We start from the raw sequence: 17,311 nt of genomic DNA, 5'->3' as shown, positions 1-17,311 counted from the left end.
CTTGTCTGTCAAAAGTGCATGTAAATTCATTCTGTGCGAATGGGACAAAATCAAATGTTCTCAAGCTATATTCTGCGCAGATTGAATGTTATTCCTTGAAAAAAGTGTGAATGGCAAAAATAGCATATTATGGCCAGTAGATGGAGCTGAGGAGCATATTTAATTCAAATAATACTCTGTGCCATCTAGTGGCCATAATGCGATAGTTCTTGCCAAAGTTTTATTATTATTATTATACAGTATTTATATAGCGGTAAAAGGTTTGCTCAGCGCTGTACATTATAGTGGGGGACAGAACATGAGACAATACAGTAACAAAACAAAACACGAGGGGTTCAAGGGCCCTGCTCTTTCGAGCTTACAATCTAGGAGTTTTACCAATGAATAACATTTAATCTGCAGAGAAGATCACATAAGAACATTCAGTTCTGCCCCATTCACACAGAACAAATTTACATGCTGTATCAATGGAAAAACAGTTATGCAAAGTTTTTATAAAAGACATGCCTTAGTGATTACTGATCAGATATAAAATAAGTGAGGCCCGTTTGATACCTGTAAACAGCGCGAGAGGCCTTGGTGTAACAAATTCACAATTTGCTAGAATACTGCTTTGGACTGTCGCAAATATTCACTTTAAGCATACGTATGAATGTGTGAATGTGCGTGTGTATATATATATATATATACACACACATACATACATACACACACACACATACATATATACATACACACACACACACTGTACCTGGCAGCTATTGTGGCAATATTCTCCATCCAGGCCATTATCTGCCCACCAAACGTGTTCCCCTGATGGTTGGCATGAGGAGGCAGCACCAGCTCCACACTCTCCACACGGGTTTTCTGAGCCAGGAACTCTCCATTCTTTTCTTGTTCTTGACTGTGTTCTGCAAGACAGGTACACATGCACTCACCTTTATCAAATGTGGCTTCAAGAGAAATTCCATGTGATCGGTGACCTACTAATACTATGCAGTAACTGTGTCCATCCAATTGACCCTAATCTAAGTTCGATGTAGTTTCCTACAGCTAGAATCCAGAGAGTGGTTTACAGGGTCACTGGGAGTGTACTTCCTGAATCCTGTGCTGCTTTTCTCTTTGCTTCATTTATCATCGGGCTGGCTTGCAGTACCATAACAACCAAGAACACTCAAGGACCAGGACACACGGCATCATACATTGCCATGGTTAAGTTGGTTGGCTTGACCGCACCATGGTAATGCATGACTGACCCAGGGCAAGCGGCATTTACCTACCTTGGAGCCAAAAAGGTAGGGCTCTGACATGGGGAAGGGACAGTGTCCTTGGAGGGTTCCGTGATGGGGGTCTCAGGGGCTCATGTATAGGTGGGACCTCTGACAAGATGGGGGGCTCTGATGTGATGTTCCTTTCATCAAGATGGTTATATGTCCCAGTCTCAGATTTCCCATTGATAAGTAACTTTTTTTCAACTTTTTAGACTGGGGTGCTTTGAGATTGTGCATACCTTTGAAGGGTGCCGTGACTGAAAAAATGCTGGCTTAGTGGTTATGCCTTGCAGCACTGCGGTCCTCGGTTTGATTTTCAGCAAGGACATATTCAGCATAGAGTTTGCTGGTAGGATAATTGGCTCCGGTCCAAATTGGCTCTAGTATGTGGGTACAAATTGGTTATGCACATGTGTTATCACATTCTGCACACCAATCCCAAAAACGCAAGTAATTGGAGGGGTTGAGGAAAGACCTGAAGACCTAAGGCAGGCCATACATGGAGTTGTAGGAAAGAAATTGGCTCAATTCCCCATCAACACTGACAGTGTTGACAGGGGATTCCCCCCTGCTGAGCCATTGTGTTCTCCCCATGGGGGAGCAGGGGGGAGCTGTCCCTGCTGGGAAAAGACTGATTGATAGCGGCTATATGGTATATTGCTATACCAGCCACTAGCGATAATCGCATGTAAAATTCGGAAGGCTGGTTGTACCCAAGTTGATCAATTGATCAACTTGAGTACATTCAGCCTGCCCATACACGGTTCAAATCCCGGCTGGTTCTAACCTGTCTATGGCTTAACTAAAAAACTGAACATTCTATGGAAAAGGGATCTCAAGCATATCAGGCATGGTGCCCAGAGAGAGCTGGCTCTTAGGACAGCAAGATGTCTCACAGCAAGGAGACAAGTCTATTCTTGAAAGCACTGTAACCCACCAGGATCACCTCTTTGATTTAACTGCTAAGAAAATTGAACACATTCATAGCTAACAATAAAAGGGATGGATTGGGTCCCAATTTTGCAAAAAAGTTCCAAACACTTGGGAATTTTCTGTTTCAATGGGCACACATTAGCAACCCCAAGGGAAGACGACCTACACAGTCAACCCCCTCTTGATTGTTGCATCAGTCCAGGTTTGATTCCTATATGACCAGCACCCTAAGGGCCTGTGTCGATGGGACCCTAAGGGCCTTGTATGGATGGCATCAGTTTGAACGACATTTAAGATCACTCAGAATTTAGTGACAGGTGCATTTGACTTGCAGGAAACTTCCTTCTAACCTGCTTCAAGATGGCTATAAATTCTCAAAGACTTGAATAGAAATGCAAACCCCATCTAACCCAATTAAAAGCCTGTTGACTGCTTTGTAAAATGTGTTCTCCAATGATAATTAGATTTGTATGGCGATATAGCAACAGGCACATCTGCATGGTAGGCGGGTCACACTACAGAGTAGCAGGTATTTACCGTCTTGGAGGGTGCTCCTGGTCAACAGGTCCTTGATGTTGTCAGTATGGACCAATCTCATGCGGCGTCTCTCAGCAGCAATACTGTGTTCCAGCTGCTCCTCTTCGGTAAGCGGGGTCAAAGGCTTCAGCTTCACCTGTGCATAACATCAGAACATCCCAAATGAAATTTGGATTTGCTGTTGCATATGCAGCACTTTGATCTCTACCATAAATGAGGATGAATTATGATGGGCATATCATGCAGACAGCAGTGTGATCTAGATCTACCCATTCACCATTAGAATCTTGAAATGATGAAGCTCCCAGCCAAGATGTAATTATTTATTTTAAAAAGGAACTTCACATCCTCCTGCCTAATTCTCTGGAATTACATGGAGGGTTTAGTGTCAGGGGGCTTGAGGCCGAAAAGTACAAACACTGAAATCCCTATAAAGAAAAATGAACTATTGGGAAAAATACTAAACAGTATCTTGATGTACTTACTGCGGAATTTGGTACTTTCCCTCATGTTATACAATACAGTTGGGTGATAAGTCACTTGTGCTACGCACTTTGGACTTTGCTTTACCAACTATGGACAATAACCAGATAACACCATGTATATGTTCATAAACATTCCCACAAATGTTTCTGTTAATAGGTTTAAAGGGTGATGAAACATGGACATTGGTTTGGAAGTGTTTGGTGACCAGGTCCACATACAGTATGTGGAAAAATCTCACAGCCACCAACCACCAAAGGCGGGATATTGTCATTCTTCTGTCATTGTGGTGCATTTAAACTTTACATAAACATACAAAACATGAAAAAAGAAACTTTCCATTCAGTAGAAAAACTATTTACTTTTCTTTGTTCAATAGAAGGTATTAGACAGTGTGTGGCAGGGCCAGATCTAGGGGGGTACTGGGGGGACTCTGCACTCCCCCCCCTCAGATTTTAGTTGCACGCTCTACCTCTAAAAACTATGAAGGAAAGGGAAAGGGTCGGGGGGGGGGGGGCAATGCCCAGCCCTAGTAATACAAATTCAGTATGGCTGCACAGTGCCCTGCCACTATTGGCCACACCACATCATTAATTTCAGGGGTACTGACCAGGATACACAGCATCATTTCTCCTACCTTCTGCCATGATACCACAGCCATGTTGAAGATTTGAATGTAGGACCCCATTTGTGAAGAAGCAACTGAGGGCTCTTATATGACAGGGGCAGACTCACACATGAAAGGGGCAAACTCTGATGTGTATGGAGGGGGGACTCTCAGGTATAAAGATGTGGTACTCTGTGAAAAGAGGGGAGGAGGGTCTTATGTGAAAAGAGAGGGGGCTGTCGTGCGAAAAGAGAGGGGGCTCTTATGTGGGGTGGGAACTCGTATGAAAAGAGGGGTGGATTCACATGTCAACGGGGTGGGGACACCATGTGAAAGGAAGGGGGACTCATGTAAAAAGGAGGGGGGACTCATGTCAACATGGTGGGAAGCCTCATATAAAAGCGAAGACTCTGATTTGCAGGGGGAATACTGATGTGAAGGGTGGACTCCCCATGTGATGCCAAAGAGAGGGTGACATCCTCATTCCCGGCAGAGGTCAGTGTCCTTCAGCCCAATAAATACAGCTCATGAATGGGGTATCTTGGGATTCTGCATACTTTGAGGCTCCATTCACATTAGCACATCTCCAAAGTTGCAGGATTTCCAGTGTGACTTTGGAGCATGACTTTTGGTGTGACTTTTGATGGACTTTGGTCTAGAGAATGTAAAGTTGGATCAAAGTAGTGCAGGCATATTTTCAAAATCTCTGTGACTTTAAGGCCTCTTGCACATGGTACTGATGTTTCCGTATCTGCTTTTTTTTTTTTAAACATAACTGCAGGTCCTTGATTTGCGCATTTTCGCGCATATTTGTGTGTTTGCACAATTGCACACTCAATACATTCTTAGGGAAAATTCATTAATATTTATGCTCATATGCACATATTCACGCTGATTTGCTTGCATGCAGCAGAAATTACTGACCAAAAATGCAGATTTTCCTATTTTCTTCTCACGGTGGAATACGCAGGACACTTATTTACGCACCTGTGTGCAAAGGCACATTGTAAATAATGGGCTACATTTTACCTTAGTAAAAACAAATACAAAAAAAATGCTGTATGGAACTTTTTCAACTGCAGTGCACAGGAGGCCTTAGTCAAACCGATTTGAATGGATGCCATTGAAAAGAATGGGCTGCTATTTGTCATGTGGCTATAATGTCCAAAGTCACACGTCAAGTGTCAATGGAGACTAAAAAAAAAAAAAAAAAAAAAAAAAATAGGATGAGAAATGCTGGCCTGATATATACACTTTTTATTGCATCCAGGAGGAGACGCAGGGAACTAGCCTTGCCTGTTCACTCCTGCACCGCCTCTGCACTGTCAGACATTGCTTCTGGGTGGTGAGTTGTTGTACAGAAGCATGCTGTGTGAACAGGGAATACTGGTTTTCTAAATATTTGTCACACTGGTGACAAGTTGTCAGTAACTAACACAGCTAGTGCCAGCGGGGAAAGACAGAAGAGCAAGTTGTGTTGACAGTGAGCCTCCCTCCTTGCTGTGATCGGGCCCCGCTGTGTGGCCACAATGGTCTGTAAGCAAAAAAAGGGCCCATGTAGACAATGGCAGACCACAACACACCTCTAAATGTAATGGACTTTATCCATATAATCATTTATATCTAAATTCACATTGGTGATATTGTGACATAATAACATTCGCTCACTTTTACATTGCCTTGTGGTTGTGCTACAAATGTGGCAAATGCCTGACACACTTTCCACTCTTTACCACTACACAGATCTTCTGAGGTAACTTGGATTCCGACCTGGAGAGACACAATTACACAGAGGTTAAAAGGAGGAACTGAACTTTGCAAGTTCTGCTCAAAAAAAAAAAAAAAAAAATGGCAGCCAGAAGGCTCCAAAATAATATATAAAAGTGCCGCGCTCCCATACAAATAAAATTTGAAATACCTTATATTAATAATTCCAAAACGTAAATCAAAATTTTGATGTATTCACATATACCACTCTATATTAAACAAATATATTTCTGTGCTGATTACCCTTTGTGAAAACAGAAATCAATATCAATGTACCCAAGTCCATATATAAATATAAGTGTACACAGAGTCCTCTTCCGATTAAATTCAACATAAGAAGTGCCACTCCCAAAATCCACGTGCAGTGTGATCTTAGTATGCGCTCACCTTGTGTTTTGCCTAAGATGATAGGCAAAAAACGCTTGTTGTCCTCATAGGACTGATGTAACCATATTCCTCCTGTGTAAAGATCCTCCAGATATAAAATTGACTGTTGTAATTAAAGGAAATGGATGGATGGATCTCTCCCTTTTCCCCTCCAGGGGTCTCCCTCCACCTCTAAATATCCTCTCTCCGATGTATCTCAGATGGGTATCATAGAAGAAAAACAGAAACCATGGTGCCTTATCCTTTTTAAAATGGTAATTTATTAATGGTCAATTTGCCACTCACATGATTACACTTTTCCATAAGCTAGTGAGAGCATAGCCTGCAGTATCTGCTATACTCGCCGTACTGATCCAAGACAACGTTGTGATGTCAGAGCCCCTCCCCTACGCGTTGCGTCACCGGGTCACAAGACTTCATCAGGGGGGTATGATTGCAACACCGCTGACAAACCAGACTGACAGGTGAACCAGAGTGTTGTCATCCGAAGTGCTCTGGGACAGAGGAATCAAGAGAATACGGGGCCCACCATCTGCAGAGAGACTGTTTCCTGACTGCAGCCAAAGATCGGGTGAGAGAGCTCCATATCCCAAATGATCTCATTTACAAAAGATATGATTGCAATCATATCCCCCTGATGAAGTCACGTGAGCCGGTGACGCAATGCGTAGGGGAGGGGCTCCGACGTTACAACGTTGTCTCGGATCAGTACGGCGAGTATAGCAGATACTGCAGGCTATGCTCTCACTAGCTTATGGAAAAGTGTAATCATGTGAGTGGCAAATTGACCATTAATAAATTACCATTTTAAAAAGGATAAGGCACCGTGGTTTCTGTTTTTCTCCTATGATACCCATCTGAGATACATCGGAGAGAGGCTATTTAGAGGTGGAGGGAGACCCCTGGAGGGGAAAGGGAGAGATCCATCCATCCATTTCCTTTATACAGCATACTTATTGATTGGAGAGGCCCCAGGTGGAATAATATATAATTACAACGGTCCATTTTATATCTGGAGGATCTTTACACAGGAGGAATATGGTTACATCAGTCCTATGAGGACAACAAGCGTTTTTTGCCTATCATCTTAGGCAAAACACAAGGTGAGCGCATACTAAGATCACACTGCACGTGGATTTTGGGAGTGGCACTTCTTATGTTGAATTTAATCGGAAGAGGACTCTGTGTACACTTATATTTATATATGGACTTGGGTACATTGATATTGATTTTTGTTTTCACAAAGGGTAATCAGCACAGAAATATATTTGTTTAATATAGAGTGGTATATGTGATATACATCAAACTTTTGATTTACGCTTTGGAATTATTAATATAAGGTATTTCAAAGTTTATTTGTATGGGAGCGCGGCACTTTTATATATTATTTTGAGTCACATAGCACTATTTTATGACTTAGTGTGAGTGTCAGCGAACCACAGGTGGGTTTATTTATTCATTTACCTAATTGATTAACATAATCACGTTTTACCATAGTAGCTCACAAGTATTCACATTTTTTTTTATTTCAGCCAGAAGGCTCCAGTTTTCTGTGAACTCACAGGAGCTGATCTTCTCCTATTAATGACTTACCAGGCCTTTTTCTATAATGTGTTTCTGTGTGGAGGCCGCCATCTTGGTAGAGGCAGGCCTTTGCTTCCTCATGTTAACGTCTCCAGTAAAGAGAACGGTGAGCAGTGCAATAGAAACATTACCAAATCTTACTGTGGATCTGCTGAGTCTAGAAATCACATGCAGCAGTATCTAGGTTTACAATGTAGATATATTGCTGTAGCACTCTCCCCTTGAGGGCCGCCAAGTAATTTTTGGGTTCCCCGTCTTTCCTGAGCCTGCTTTGAAAGCCCAACCCCTACTGACACCACCTTAAACCTTTGGTCACAAAAACCCTCTGGCTGCAACCATAAAATAGACCAGTTTTTGACAACCTTTTTTCAGTCAAGGCACCCTTTAAAATTATGGACAATGCCGAGGCACCCTTTAAAATTATGGACAGTCTTGAGGCACCCCATTCTAAAATATGAAAAACAATTCTAATAGTTTTGTATAACGCAGCAACATCCACACATGTAGGATACCCAACATTAGAGGTGATTTATTCTTTCAAAGCAAATACACTTCTGCACACTGGTACTGACTAGTATTCCAATGTTTCTCTTCTCGCTCACTTTTTCTCCATCACTGAGCTAATGTGACCCCAGCACTGACAGAGAGAGAGGCAGGAGATGATCAAACTAGGATGCTGTGCAGGCGGCTGACAACCTCCTTATCAACTGGTGATGTTATTGGCTGTCAGGACGCCTGTGGCTAGAAGGTCGTAATGGTGCCTGTGTCCCCGTAGTGAAAACCTGCGGCTTTGTGTAACTAAAAGGCAGGCTTGTTCCACCCACTGGCTTGTATACAAGTTTTGGGCAATTTTTGGACATTTTACCAAGGCACCCCTGAAGAAACCTCAAGGTACCGTGGTTGAGAAATGCTGAAATAGACTCACACACAGGTTACAGTGAACAGACACTTTGATTATTTTTTTTAGTTCAAAGGGTGAGCACAGTAAAATTAAGCACAATAAGAAAATATGTGCAAGAAATGACAGGTAACACTCTTGATAAACTCATACAAGGGTTGCAACATAGCACACTGAAATCAGTTCTTTTGTATGTCCTGCAATTCAGAATTCAAACATAACCTCAAAACTGAGATGTTTTCTCCCAAGTGAGCAGAATGGGAAGCAAACAACTCACATAGGGCCCTCAGGTAATGGTGGCTGGGTTTAATTCTGAAAGAAAAAGAGCTCTGTGAAAAGATGGATTAATGTCCTTTTAAACTGCAATTTTCAATCTTTTGCGAGCTTGATGGGGCCCTGGTTGGTGCACATCAAAATTCAAATCTCTCTTGATGCAAGGTTAGGAGTTCCCCAAAGAATGTGAACATAAAGTGAGGGAAGGTGCTCCCTTAAGTGATGCTGAATTAGGATGGTGTCCCTTTAACACTCTCTGGGCAAAACCATAGGTTATGCTGAGATTGGGAGAAATAGGGAGGAGGCAGAACACACTTCTGTAGTAGAATGGGAAGACGCCCTGATGAGTTGTGTAAACCGAGTCTGAGGCACCAAGGCAGATTGACCCACCTTGTGCAGATTTTGCAGTAGGCTTGTGATTTAGTATGTTGAGAGTGTGTAATGATTAGTAGGCCGCAAGGCAAGATGGGCCAAACAATCTAGGCCGTAACACTTGTAACTTGTAGGATGGAGAATACAAAGCTGAGAACGGAGTAACTGAGTTTAGCAATATCTTTTGTGAATTAGATAATTTGGGCTATGGAGCTCTCTCACCCGATCTATGGCTGCAGTCAGGAAGCAGATAATCTCTCTGCAGATGGTGGGCCCTGTATTCTCTTGATTCCTCTGTCCCAGAGCACTTCAGATGACAACACTCTGGTTCACCTGTCAGTCTGGTTTGTCAGCGGTGTTGGCAGTCAGCAATTCCATCTCACTCCTTCACTCTCAGCGGCCTGGCCCAGCCCGGATCTCTGGGGTCCCGCACAGCTTTCCCCGCACACCTGCCCTCCAACTCTCACTGTCCACTTCCCGTCTTCTGGTTCCCGAGCTTCTGTATTTATCTGCCATTAGCTAGCTCTTATAGGAAATGTAGTTTGTTAGATCATATTAAACAATGAATTCCTGCTATCAGCCTACAAGTCCAACAAAGCTTTTCTTCAACAGAATCTGTATAATTGAGCTGCAGAATACTGCTATCTTGTGTCCATTTACCTTCCTGCAGCCAGTATTTCTGCAGGGTGTTACACAGCTATGAGGCACCTCACAGCTAGGAGCCTAGGCACCCTCACATACCTGGAAGTGCACTGCTATTTTGCAGGAATTTAGGACAAAAGGCACATTTTCAGGCTACTGCTTAGGCAGAATTAACATCCCTAAATGTTCCCCGTAACACAGAAAATCTTTACTTTTTTTTTGCGTTCAGCTCCACCTTAGGCCTCATTCACAGGGCTGTGAAGAACAGTACAATCATGGTGATTGAGCATATTTATGCAGCAGGTAGCAAAACTGAATCAGCCACAGCCAGCGAACCTGTACAAATCAAAGACACGCAGCTGTCCACATGTAATCTCACTTCAAACAGTTAATGAGGTTAGGGACAGATAAGCAGCCCTGGATGCAAACTGTTTTTGTCCTGGGCTGCTCAAACTTTCCTTTATGTACAATTACATGCAGACGGCTGCAGATGCCCGTTAGCCTGCCACTGATTTATACAAGCTTGCTGCCCGCAGCTGATCACATCTTCCTCTGCTACCTACCACACAAATACTCTCATTCTTCATTGCTTGCTTTAGATGTTCATGACAACATCAGATAAGATATCCATCCAATCCCTAGAGAAAACTGATATCTCTATTATGTCAATTCACTAAGTTACTTGTTAGGTCTCATTTACACCTAAACTGACCACAGATCAGGGGCGGACTGACCATTCGAGCACTCGGGCACTGCCCGAGGTCAGTAGGGGGACCTATGAAATGCCCCTGGTACCTTTTTTATAGGCTTTTTTGAGTGTGGGCAAGGACACAGGGGCCCCATGATCCTCTATTGCCCGGGGGCTCCATGAGTTGTCAGTCCGCCCCTGGATGGATGGATCAAAATTTGACTGGTTTGGCAAGGACCAATTGAATTTCAGTTCATCTATGGGCAGGCTGGTTGTACAGAAGTCAGTCTCTTAATTGACTTCTGTTGAACCAGCTAGTTGGGTTTTTATTGCTTGATCAGTGCCTCTGACCATAACCAGCAACACTGATCATTATATTCTGATGGCAGGGAACTAATCTAGGCAAAAATGTATTTTGCTACATGTCTTTGGTAAACAAAATCTGAATAACTGCATATTAATTGCTTTGTGTGAAAGTTCTAGCATCTACAAACTATGGTATAGATAATTAAATTTACACAGCTTTTACTTTCTGATGCTTATCACATTTCTTGAGGTGCTAAAATACCAGGATAGTACAAACACCCCCAAATTACCTCTTTTCTGAAAGTAGACACCCCAAGGAATTTAAAAAGAGGCATGACAAGTATTTTGCAGATCTAATTTTTTCTCACAAGGTTTTGAAAAAGAAAAAAAGAAAAGAAAAAACATGTTTGCTTGCTTTCTTCATTTTCCAAAAACTTGTGGCAACAAATGAGATCTGGAAAATACTCACCTTGCTTGTTGTCAAATTCCTTGGGGTGTGTACTTTCCAAAAATGGGTCATTTGGGGGGGTTTGGTGCTATTCTGGCATTTCAGGGCCTGTGAAATTGTGAAAGGTAGTCAGGAAGTGTAATGAGGAAATAAAGCCCTTTAAAAGCTTGAAGGTGCTTATTGGATTTTGGGGTCTTGCACACAGCTAGACTGCCAAAAAGTCTCACATGTGGTATTTCCATACTGGGGAGAAGTAGCAGAATGCATTTTGGGTGGTCATTCATATACTTATGGCATGTGTGAGCAATAAATCATTTTAGTGACAATTTTGTGTAAGAAAGAAAAATTTTTTTTTAGTCATTTTCCAAAATCTTGTGGTAAAATAATAAATTCTTCTATTGACTCAACATGCCTCTCAGCAAATATTTTGGGGTGTCTACTTTCCAAAAAAGGGGTCATTTGGGGGGGGGGGGGGGGGAGTGATTTTGCACACATGATTTTGCACACCCGTGCCACCCTGTAGCAGTATTTCTGCTACAGGGCGGACGGGATGCGGTTAGAGAGGGATATATCTATGTGAAATAACTTTTTACATTGAAATTGCTGGAAAAAAAATGCTTATAGAGAATGTATGTCGAAAACTATGTGCGATGGGGCCCTTTAACAAAATAGCCCCCTTTATCATTAATCACCTTCTCAAAGAGAATTCCTCTATTGCTACAGTATACTTACAGCTATCACAGAAATTAAGTTGGGTGTCGCAAATTATATACACATTTGTTTTATTCAAATGTATTGCCGAATGCTATTGCTATCTGCATAAATCACTGTGTGGCCAAACAGTGCACGTCTACTATACTATGTCTACAGCTAGAAAATGGTGCTTAATGTTTCTTACATCCAAGTTTACTTAACAAATTCCTAGTTTACACTGAGTTCCATAGCTCAAGCTGACATTTTACATATACAGTGCCTTGAAAAAGTATTCTTACCCCTTGAAAGTTTCCACATTTTGTCATGTTACAACCAAAAACATAAATGTATTTTATTGGGATTTTATGTGATAGACCAACACAAAGTGGCAAATAATTGTAAAGTGGAAGGAAAATGATAAATGGTTTTCAAATATTTTAAAAAATATCTGAAAAGTGTGGCATGCATTTATATTCAGCCCCCTTTACTCTGATACCCCTAACTAAAATCTAGTGGAACCAATTGCCTTCAGAAGTCACCTAATTAGTAATGTGTGTAATTTAACCATTAGCCGCCCGGCCAATGGCCGTTTGGCGGCTTCAGATGTGTCTCTTCACTCTGGGTGCACGCCATTTGGCGTGCTCCCGCACATGCGCCGTTTGCGCTAATGCAGAGCGGCGCAGCAGTGCGATCTGTCACCGGCTGTGCACCTCGGACACGGCCGATGACAGATCCGAGTACCGGCTCCCGTTGCTGGTACCATGTGACCTGCTGTGACCAATGACAGCAGGTCACATGACAGTTGTATACAATGGATGGCTTCATTCATGATGCCATCCATTGTATACTAGTGCCTAGCTGTGAATGGTCACAGCTAATCACATGCACATGTCATGTGATTAGCTGTGACCAAATCACAGCTAAGCACAAAAAAAAAAAAAAAAAAAGCTGAATTAAATCGATTTAATTCAGGTAAATGCTTGCTTATAGCAAAGTAATTCTTTGCTATAAGCAAATTGTGTAAAAAAAAAAAAATACTGATCATTTCCCCAAAGTAGTACAATGTTACTATGGTAACATTGTACTATTTTGGTCATAGTAAAATATGAAAAAAAAATCTTAAAAAAAAAAAAAAAAAAGTAATATAAAATTAAATATAATAAAAAAATTAAAAAAAATTAAAAAAAATTAAAAAAAAAAATATATTTTTTTTTTTCATACTGTCACCAGTCAGTGTCCCTGTTAACCGCCATGCCAGTTATATGATGATGCTGTACTGCACTGGTGACAGTATGTAAAATAAAAAATAGTGAAAATAATTTTTTTAATTTTTTCATTTTCCGAAAAATTATGACAAAAAAATACAACTTCAAAAAACTCGCCATGCCTCTTATGAAGTACGTCGGACTGTCTACTCTGCAAAAAGGGGTCATTTGTGGAATATCTGTACTGTTCTGACATTCTTGGACCTCAAGAAATTAGATTGGCTGTCAGTACTTCAGGATTGATCAATATTCAGATCTATACCATAGTTTGTGAACTCTATAACCTTCCTACAAACTAAAAAATACATCCTAATTTGAGTTATTTTCACCAAAGACATGTAGCAGAATACATCTCGGCCTAAATTTATGAAGAACAATTATTTGTAAACTTTTATAACAGAAACAAAGAAAAATGTGTTTCTTTTTCAAAATTTTTGGTCTTTTTTTGTTAATTTAGCAAAAAATAAAAACCCCAGCGGTGATTAAATACCACCAAGAGAAAGCTCTAGTTGTGTGAAGAAAATGATAAAATTTTAGTTTGGGTACAGTGTTGTATGACCGCGCAATTGTCATTCAAAGTGTGAGAGCGCTGAAACCTGAAAAATGGCCTGGGCAGGAAGGTGTAAAATTGCACGGTATTGAAACGGTTAATCTCAGTATACATACAGTTGTTCTGTGAAGCCCTAAGAGGTTTGTTAGAGAACATTAGTGAACAAGCAGCATCATGAAAGCCAACGAATACACCAGGGATAAAGTTGTGGAGGTGTTTAAAGCAGGGTTAGATTATGAAAAAATATCCCAAGCTTTGAACATCTCACGGAGCATTGTTCAATCTATCATTCGAAAATGGAAAGGGTATGGCACGACTGAAAACCTACCAAGACATGGCCGTCCACCTAAACTGACAGGCCGGACAAGGAGAGCGTTAATCAGAGAAGCAGCCAAGAGGCCCATGGTAACTCTGGAGGAGCTGCAGAGATCCACAGCTCAGGTGGGAGAAGCTGTCTACAGGACAACTATTAGTTGTGCACTCCACAAATCTGGCCTTTATGGAAGGGTGGCAAGAAGAAGGCCATTGGTGAAAGAAAGCCATAAGAAGTCCCGTTTGCAGTTTGTGAGTAGCCATGTGGGGGACACAACAAATGTGGAAGAAGGTGCTCTGGTCAGATGAGCCCAGAATTTAACTTTTTGGACTAAAAGCAAAACAGTATATGTGGGGGAAAACTAACACTGCACATCACCCTGAACATACCATCCTTACTGTGAAACATGGTGGTGGCAGCATCATGTTGTGGGGATGCTTTTCTTCAGCAGAGACAGGGAAGGTGTCAGAGTTGATGGGAAGATGGATGGAGCCAAATACAGGGCAATCTTAAAAGAAAACCTGTTAGAGTCTGCAAAAGACTTGAGACTGGGGAGGAGGTTCACCTTCCAGTAGGACAATGACCCTAAACATACAGTCAAAGCTAAAATTAAATGATTAAGATCAGGGGGTCTCCAAACTTTCTAAACAAAGTGCCAGTTTACTGTCCTTCAGACTTAAGGGGGGCTGACCTGTGGCCATTGGGAGTAGAAAGGTCCCATTGTCAGTGGGAATAAACAGCTCCCCATCATTGGTGTCATTGGATGGAATTGTGCCGCATCATTGGTGTCATTGGGCCACATCATTGGTATCATTGGGAATAAGTATGCCCCATTATTAGTGTCATTGGGCCCCATTATTGGTGTCATTGTTAGGAATTGTACCCAATCACTGGTGTCTTTGGGAAGTATTCTGCCCATTCATTGGTGTCCGTAGGGGGAATTATGCCCCATTGTTGGTACCAGTGGATGAAAATAGTGCCCCAAGGGCCAGATAAAAGCAAGCAAAGGACCACATTTGGCCCCTGGGCTGCAGTTTGGAGACCACTGGTTTAGATCAAAGCATATTCATGTATTAGAATGGCCCAGTCATAGTCCAGACCTAAATCCAACTGAGAATCTGTGGCAAAACTACTGTTTACAGACGCTCTCCATCCAATCTGACAGAGCTTGAGCTATTTTGCAAAGAAGAATGGGCAAATATTTCACTTACTAGATGTGCAAAGCTGGTAGAGACATCCCCAAAAAAGACTTGCAGCTGTAATTGCAGCGAAAGGTGGTTCTACAAAGTATTGACTCGAGGGGGCTGAATACAAATGCACGCCACACTTTTCAGATATTTGTAAAAAAAAAAATGTTGAAAACCATTTATCATTTTCCTTCCACTTCACAATTATGTGCCACTTTTTGTTGGTCTTTGACATAAAATTTCAATAAAATACATTTATGTTTTTGGTTGTAACAAGACAAAATGTGGAAAATTTCAAGGGGTATGAATACCTTTTCAAGGCTCTGTATGCAGAGGAGTAACAACTCTAATAGCTTTGATACATCTATGTGAACTGTTTTAGTAAAAATTGCTGAAAAAATATTTAATACAAAGTACACACACCAAATTCAGCTGATCCATGCAATATAACTTTCTGTGAACCAAAATAAGGTGCAAACACATTAGTGAAATCCTGATTTACACCAATATTTGTTTTTAGTTTGTGTGTTCACTTTGCAAGATAAGAGAATGGATATCGGTATGGACATGTTCACTGGAGCATAGAAGCCTTGAACCTGCTGGGGCAAGGTGACACGCTATTTAGGGAGACAATGGGACAATGTGAAAACCACTGACACCACACTATGCGCTGTACTTGTGCATTGAATATTAATACTTCATTCCAATACTACTTATTTTATTTTTGGTATAATTTTTCTTTAGCTCCAGCTTTCTGTTGGTTGAACTGGATGGACTTGGGTCTTTTTTTCAACCAGATTAACTATGCAACTATGTAAAATACCTCTATTCTTGCTATGCTACATCATTAATTCAGCTACGATGACATCTCAGCTATCAAAATGCATCAGAGATGTCTCCAACACAAATATCATAAAATAAATAAATATAATAAAATAAAACACACACCTCCATACTAGAATTAAAAGCTCGGTTCACTTTTGTCTTTAAGTTAACAACTTGTCCCACGCTAAAAAAAAAAAAGAAAAAAAAACTGTAATTAGGTTGAAATATGCTCGTTGATGGGCTTATCTTTTAAAATGGCAAAAGTAGACTTGCCAGCTTAAAACTTAAGCTGATTATATATCAGTAGAATTTTGTTTCAATATTTTGATTTTCAGAATATTCATTATATTTTCTACTGGTTAAGGGGTCAAATTGACAGTCGTTTTTGACAATAATGAAGAGAAAATTCGAAAGGAGCAGGATGGAGAATTTTTCTCCATTGCATACAATTCTAAGCATGAATGTGGTTTTCATTTGGAAAATTGAACATGTTGTAATGTTTAAGTGCAAGACACAACAGCAACCTGGGATTCCATTCAAGTAGCAGGTCTGGATGAAATTTTAATGGCTTTCTATCTAAATTAGTCACCTCAGTAATGGCAAGATGGAATGATCCAACAAATGATTTTTCAGACTTTGCATACAAAAAAATTCTACTGGCTGAAAGCTGACATTTGCCTAGTGCAACTACCGACAGCTCAGATTGGTTAGATACTTTAGGATCAGTCACAAAGGCTTAAGACCTGTCTAAGGCTGGCCATAGACTGGCCGTTTATTGGCTGATTTGTCGGCCGATAAACGAAAAATCGGTAGTTGCTGCCATGGATGCTGCCACCAATGCTCACGAAAAATGCAGCATGACCGATAAAAAGAAATGAGAAGATCCGCAAAGGCAGCTGATGGCATTGCCCCACTAACGGCGTGAATATTGGCAGGTTTTTCGTTCGGACGAAAATTCGGCCGATAAACGACCCGTCTATGGCCTGCATAAGGCACTCTATTTTCAGCCATGTGACTGTAAAACCTGCTATATTTGTTTTGTGAATTGAACCTATTGTTTTAAGATAAGTGAACGGTCTACAATAAGATCCCTCTCATACACTTGTTCTACTTCCCATGCAAGGCCCCATCAGTTATCCAGGCGCCCCTCTCACTGAGTCAAAGGTATAGGCAAGCAGGTATATAAATTCATGGTCATTGCACAGCTCTTGGAGGTCACTGATAGTCTTCACAATGAGCAGGCGCTGGGGGTCACCTAGCCACTGTACCACCAATGAGCAGA

General features: G+C 41.2%; 1 protein-coding gene across 3 annotated transcripts in view; it reads right to left on the bottom strand.

Annotated features, from left to right (window-relative positions):
- ACOT11 (acyl-CoA thioesterase 11) overlaps positions 1–17,311 on the bottom strand; it is a 103,226-nt gene that overhangs the window by 72,163 nt on the left and 13,752 nt on the right. For all 3 annotated transcript variants that reach the window (XM_089666571.1, XM_089666569.1, XM_089666570.1), the window contains exons 5-8: positions 16,153–16,213; positions 5,500–5,601; positions 2,742–2,877; positions 752–911 (exon numbers count right to left, since the gene is read on the bottom strand). In XM_089666571.1, coding sequence (XP_089522697.1) covers positions 752–911; positions 2,742–2,877; positions 5,500–5,601; positions 16,153–16,213 — 459 coding nt within the window. The remainder of the gene's footprint in view (positions 1–751; positions 912–2,741; positions 2,878–5,499; positions 5,602–16,152; positions 16,214–17,311) is intronic.

Source organism: Staurois parvus, unplaced genomic scaffold (assembly GCF_062004578.1).
Source record: "Staurois parvus isolate SC_StPar_1 unplaced genomic scaffold, SC_StPar_1.0 ptg002753l, whole genome shotgun sequence".
Taxonomy (NCBI): Eukaryota; Metazoa; Chordata; class Amphibia; order Anura; family Ranidae; genus Staurois; species Staurois parvus.
The sequence above is the reverse complement of the archived record's forward strand: the minus strand, read 5'-3'. Positions and strand labels throughout refer to the sequence as shown.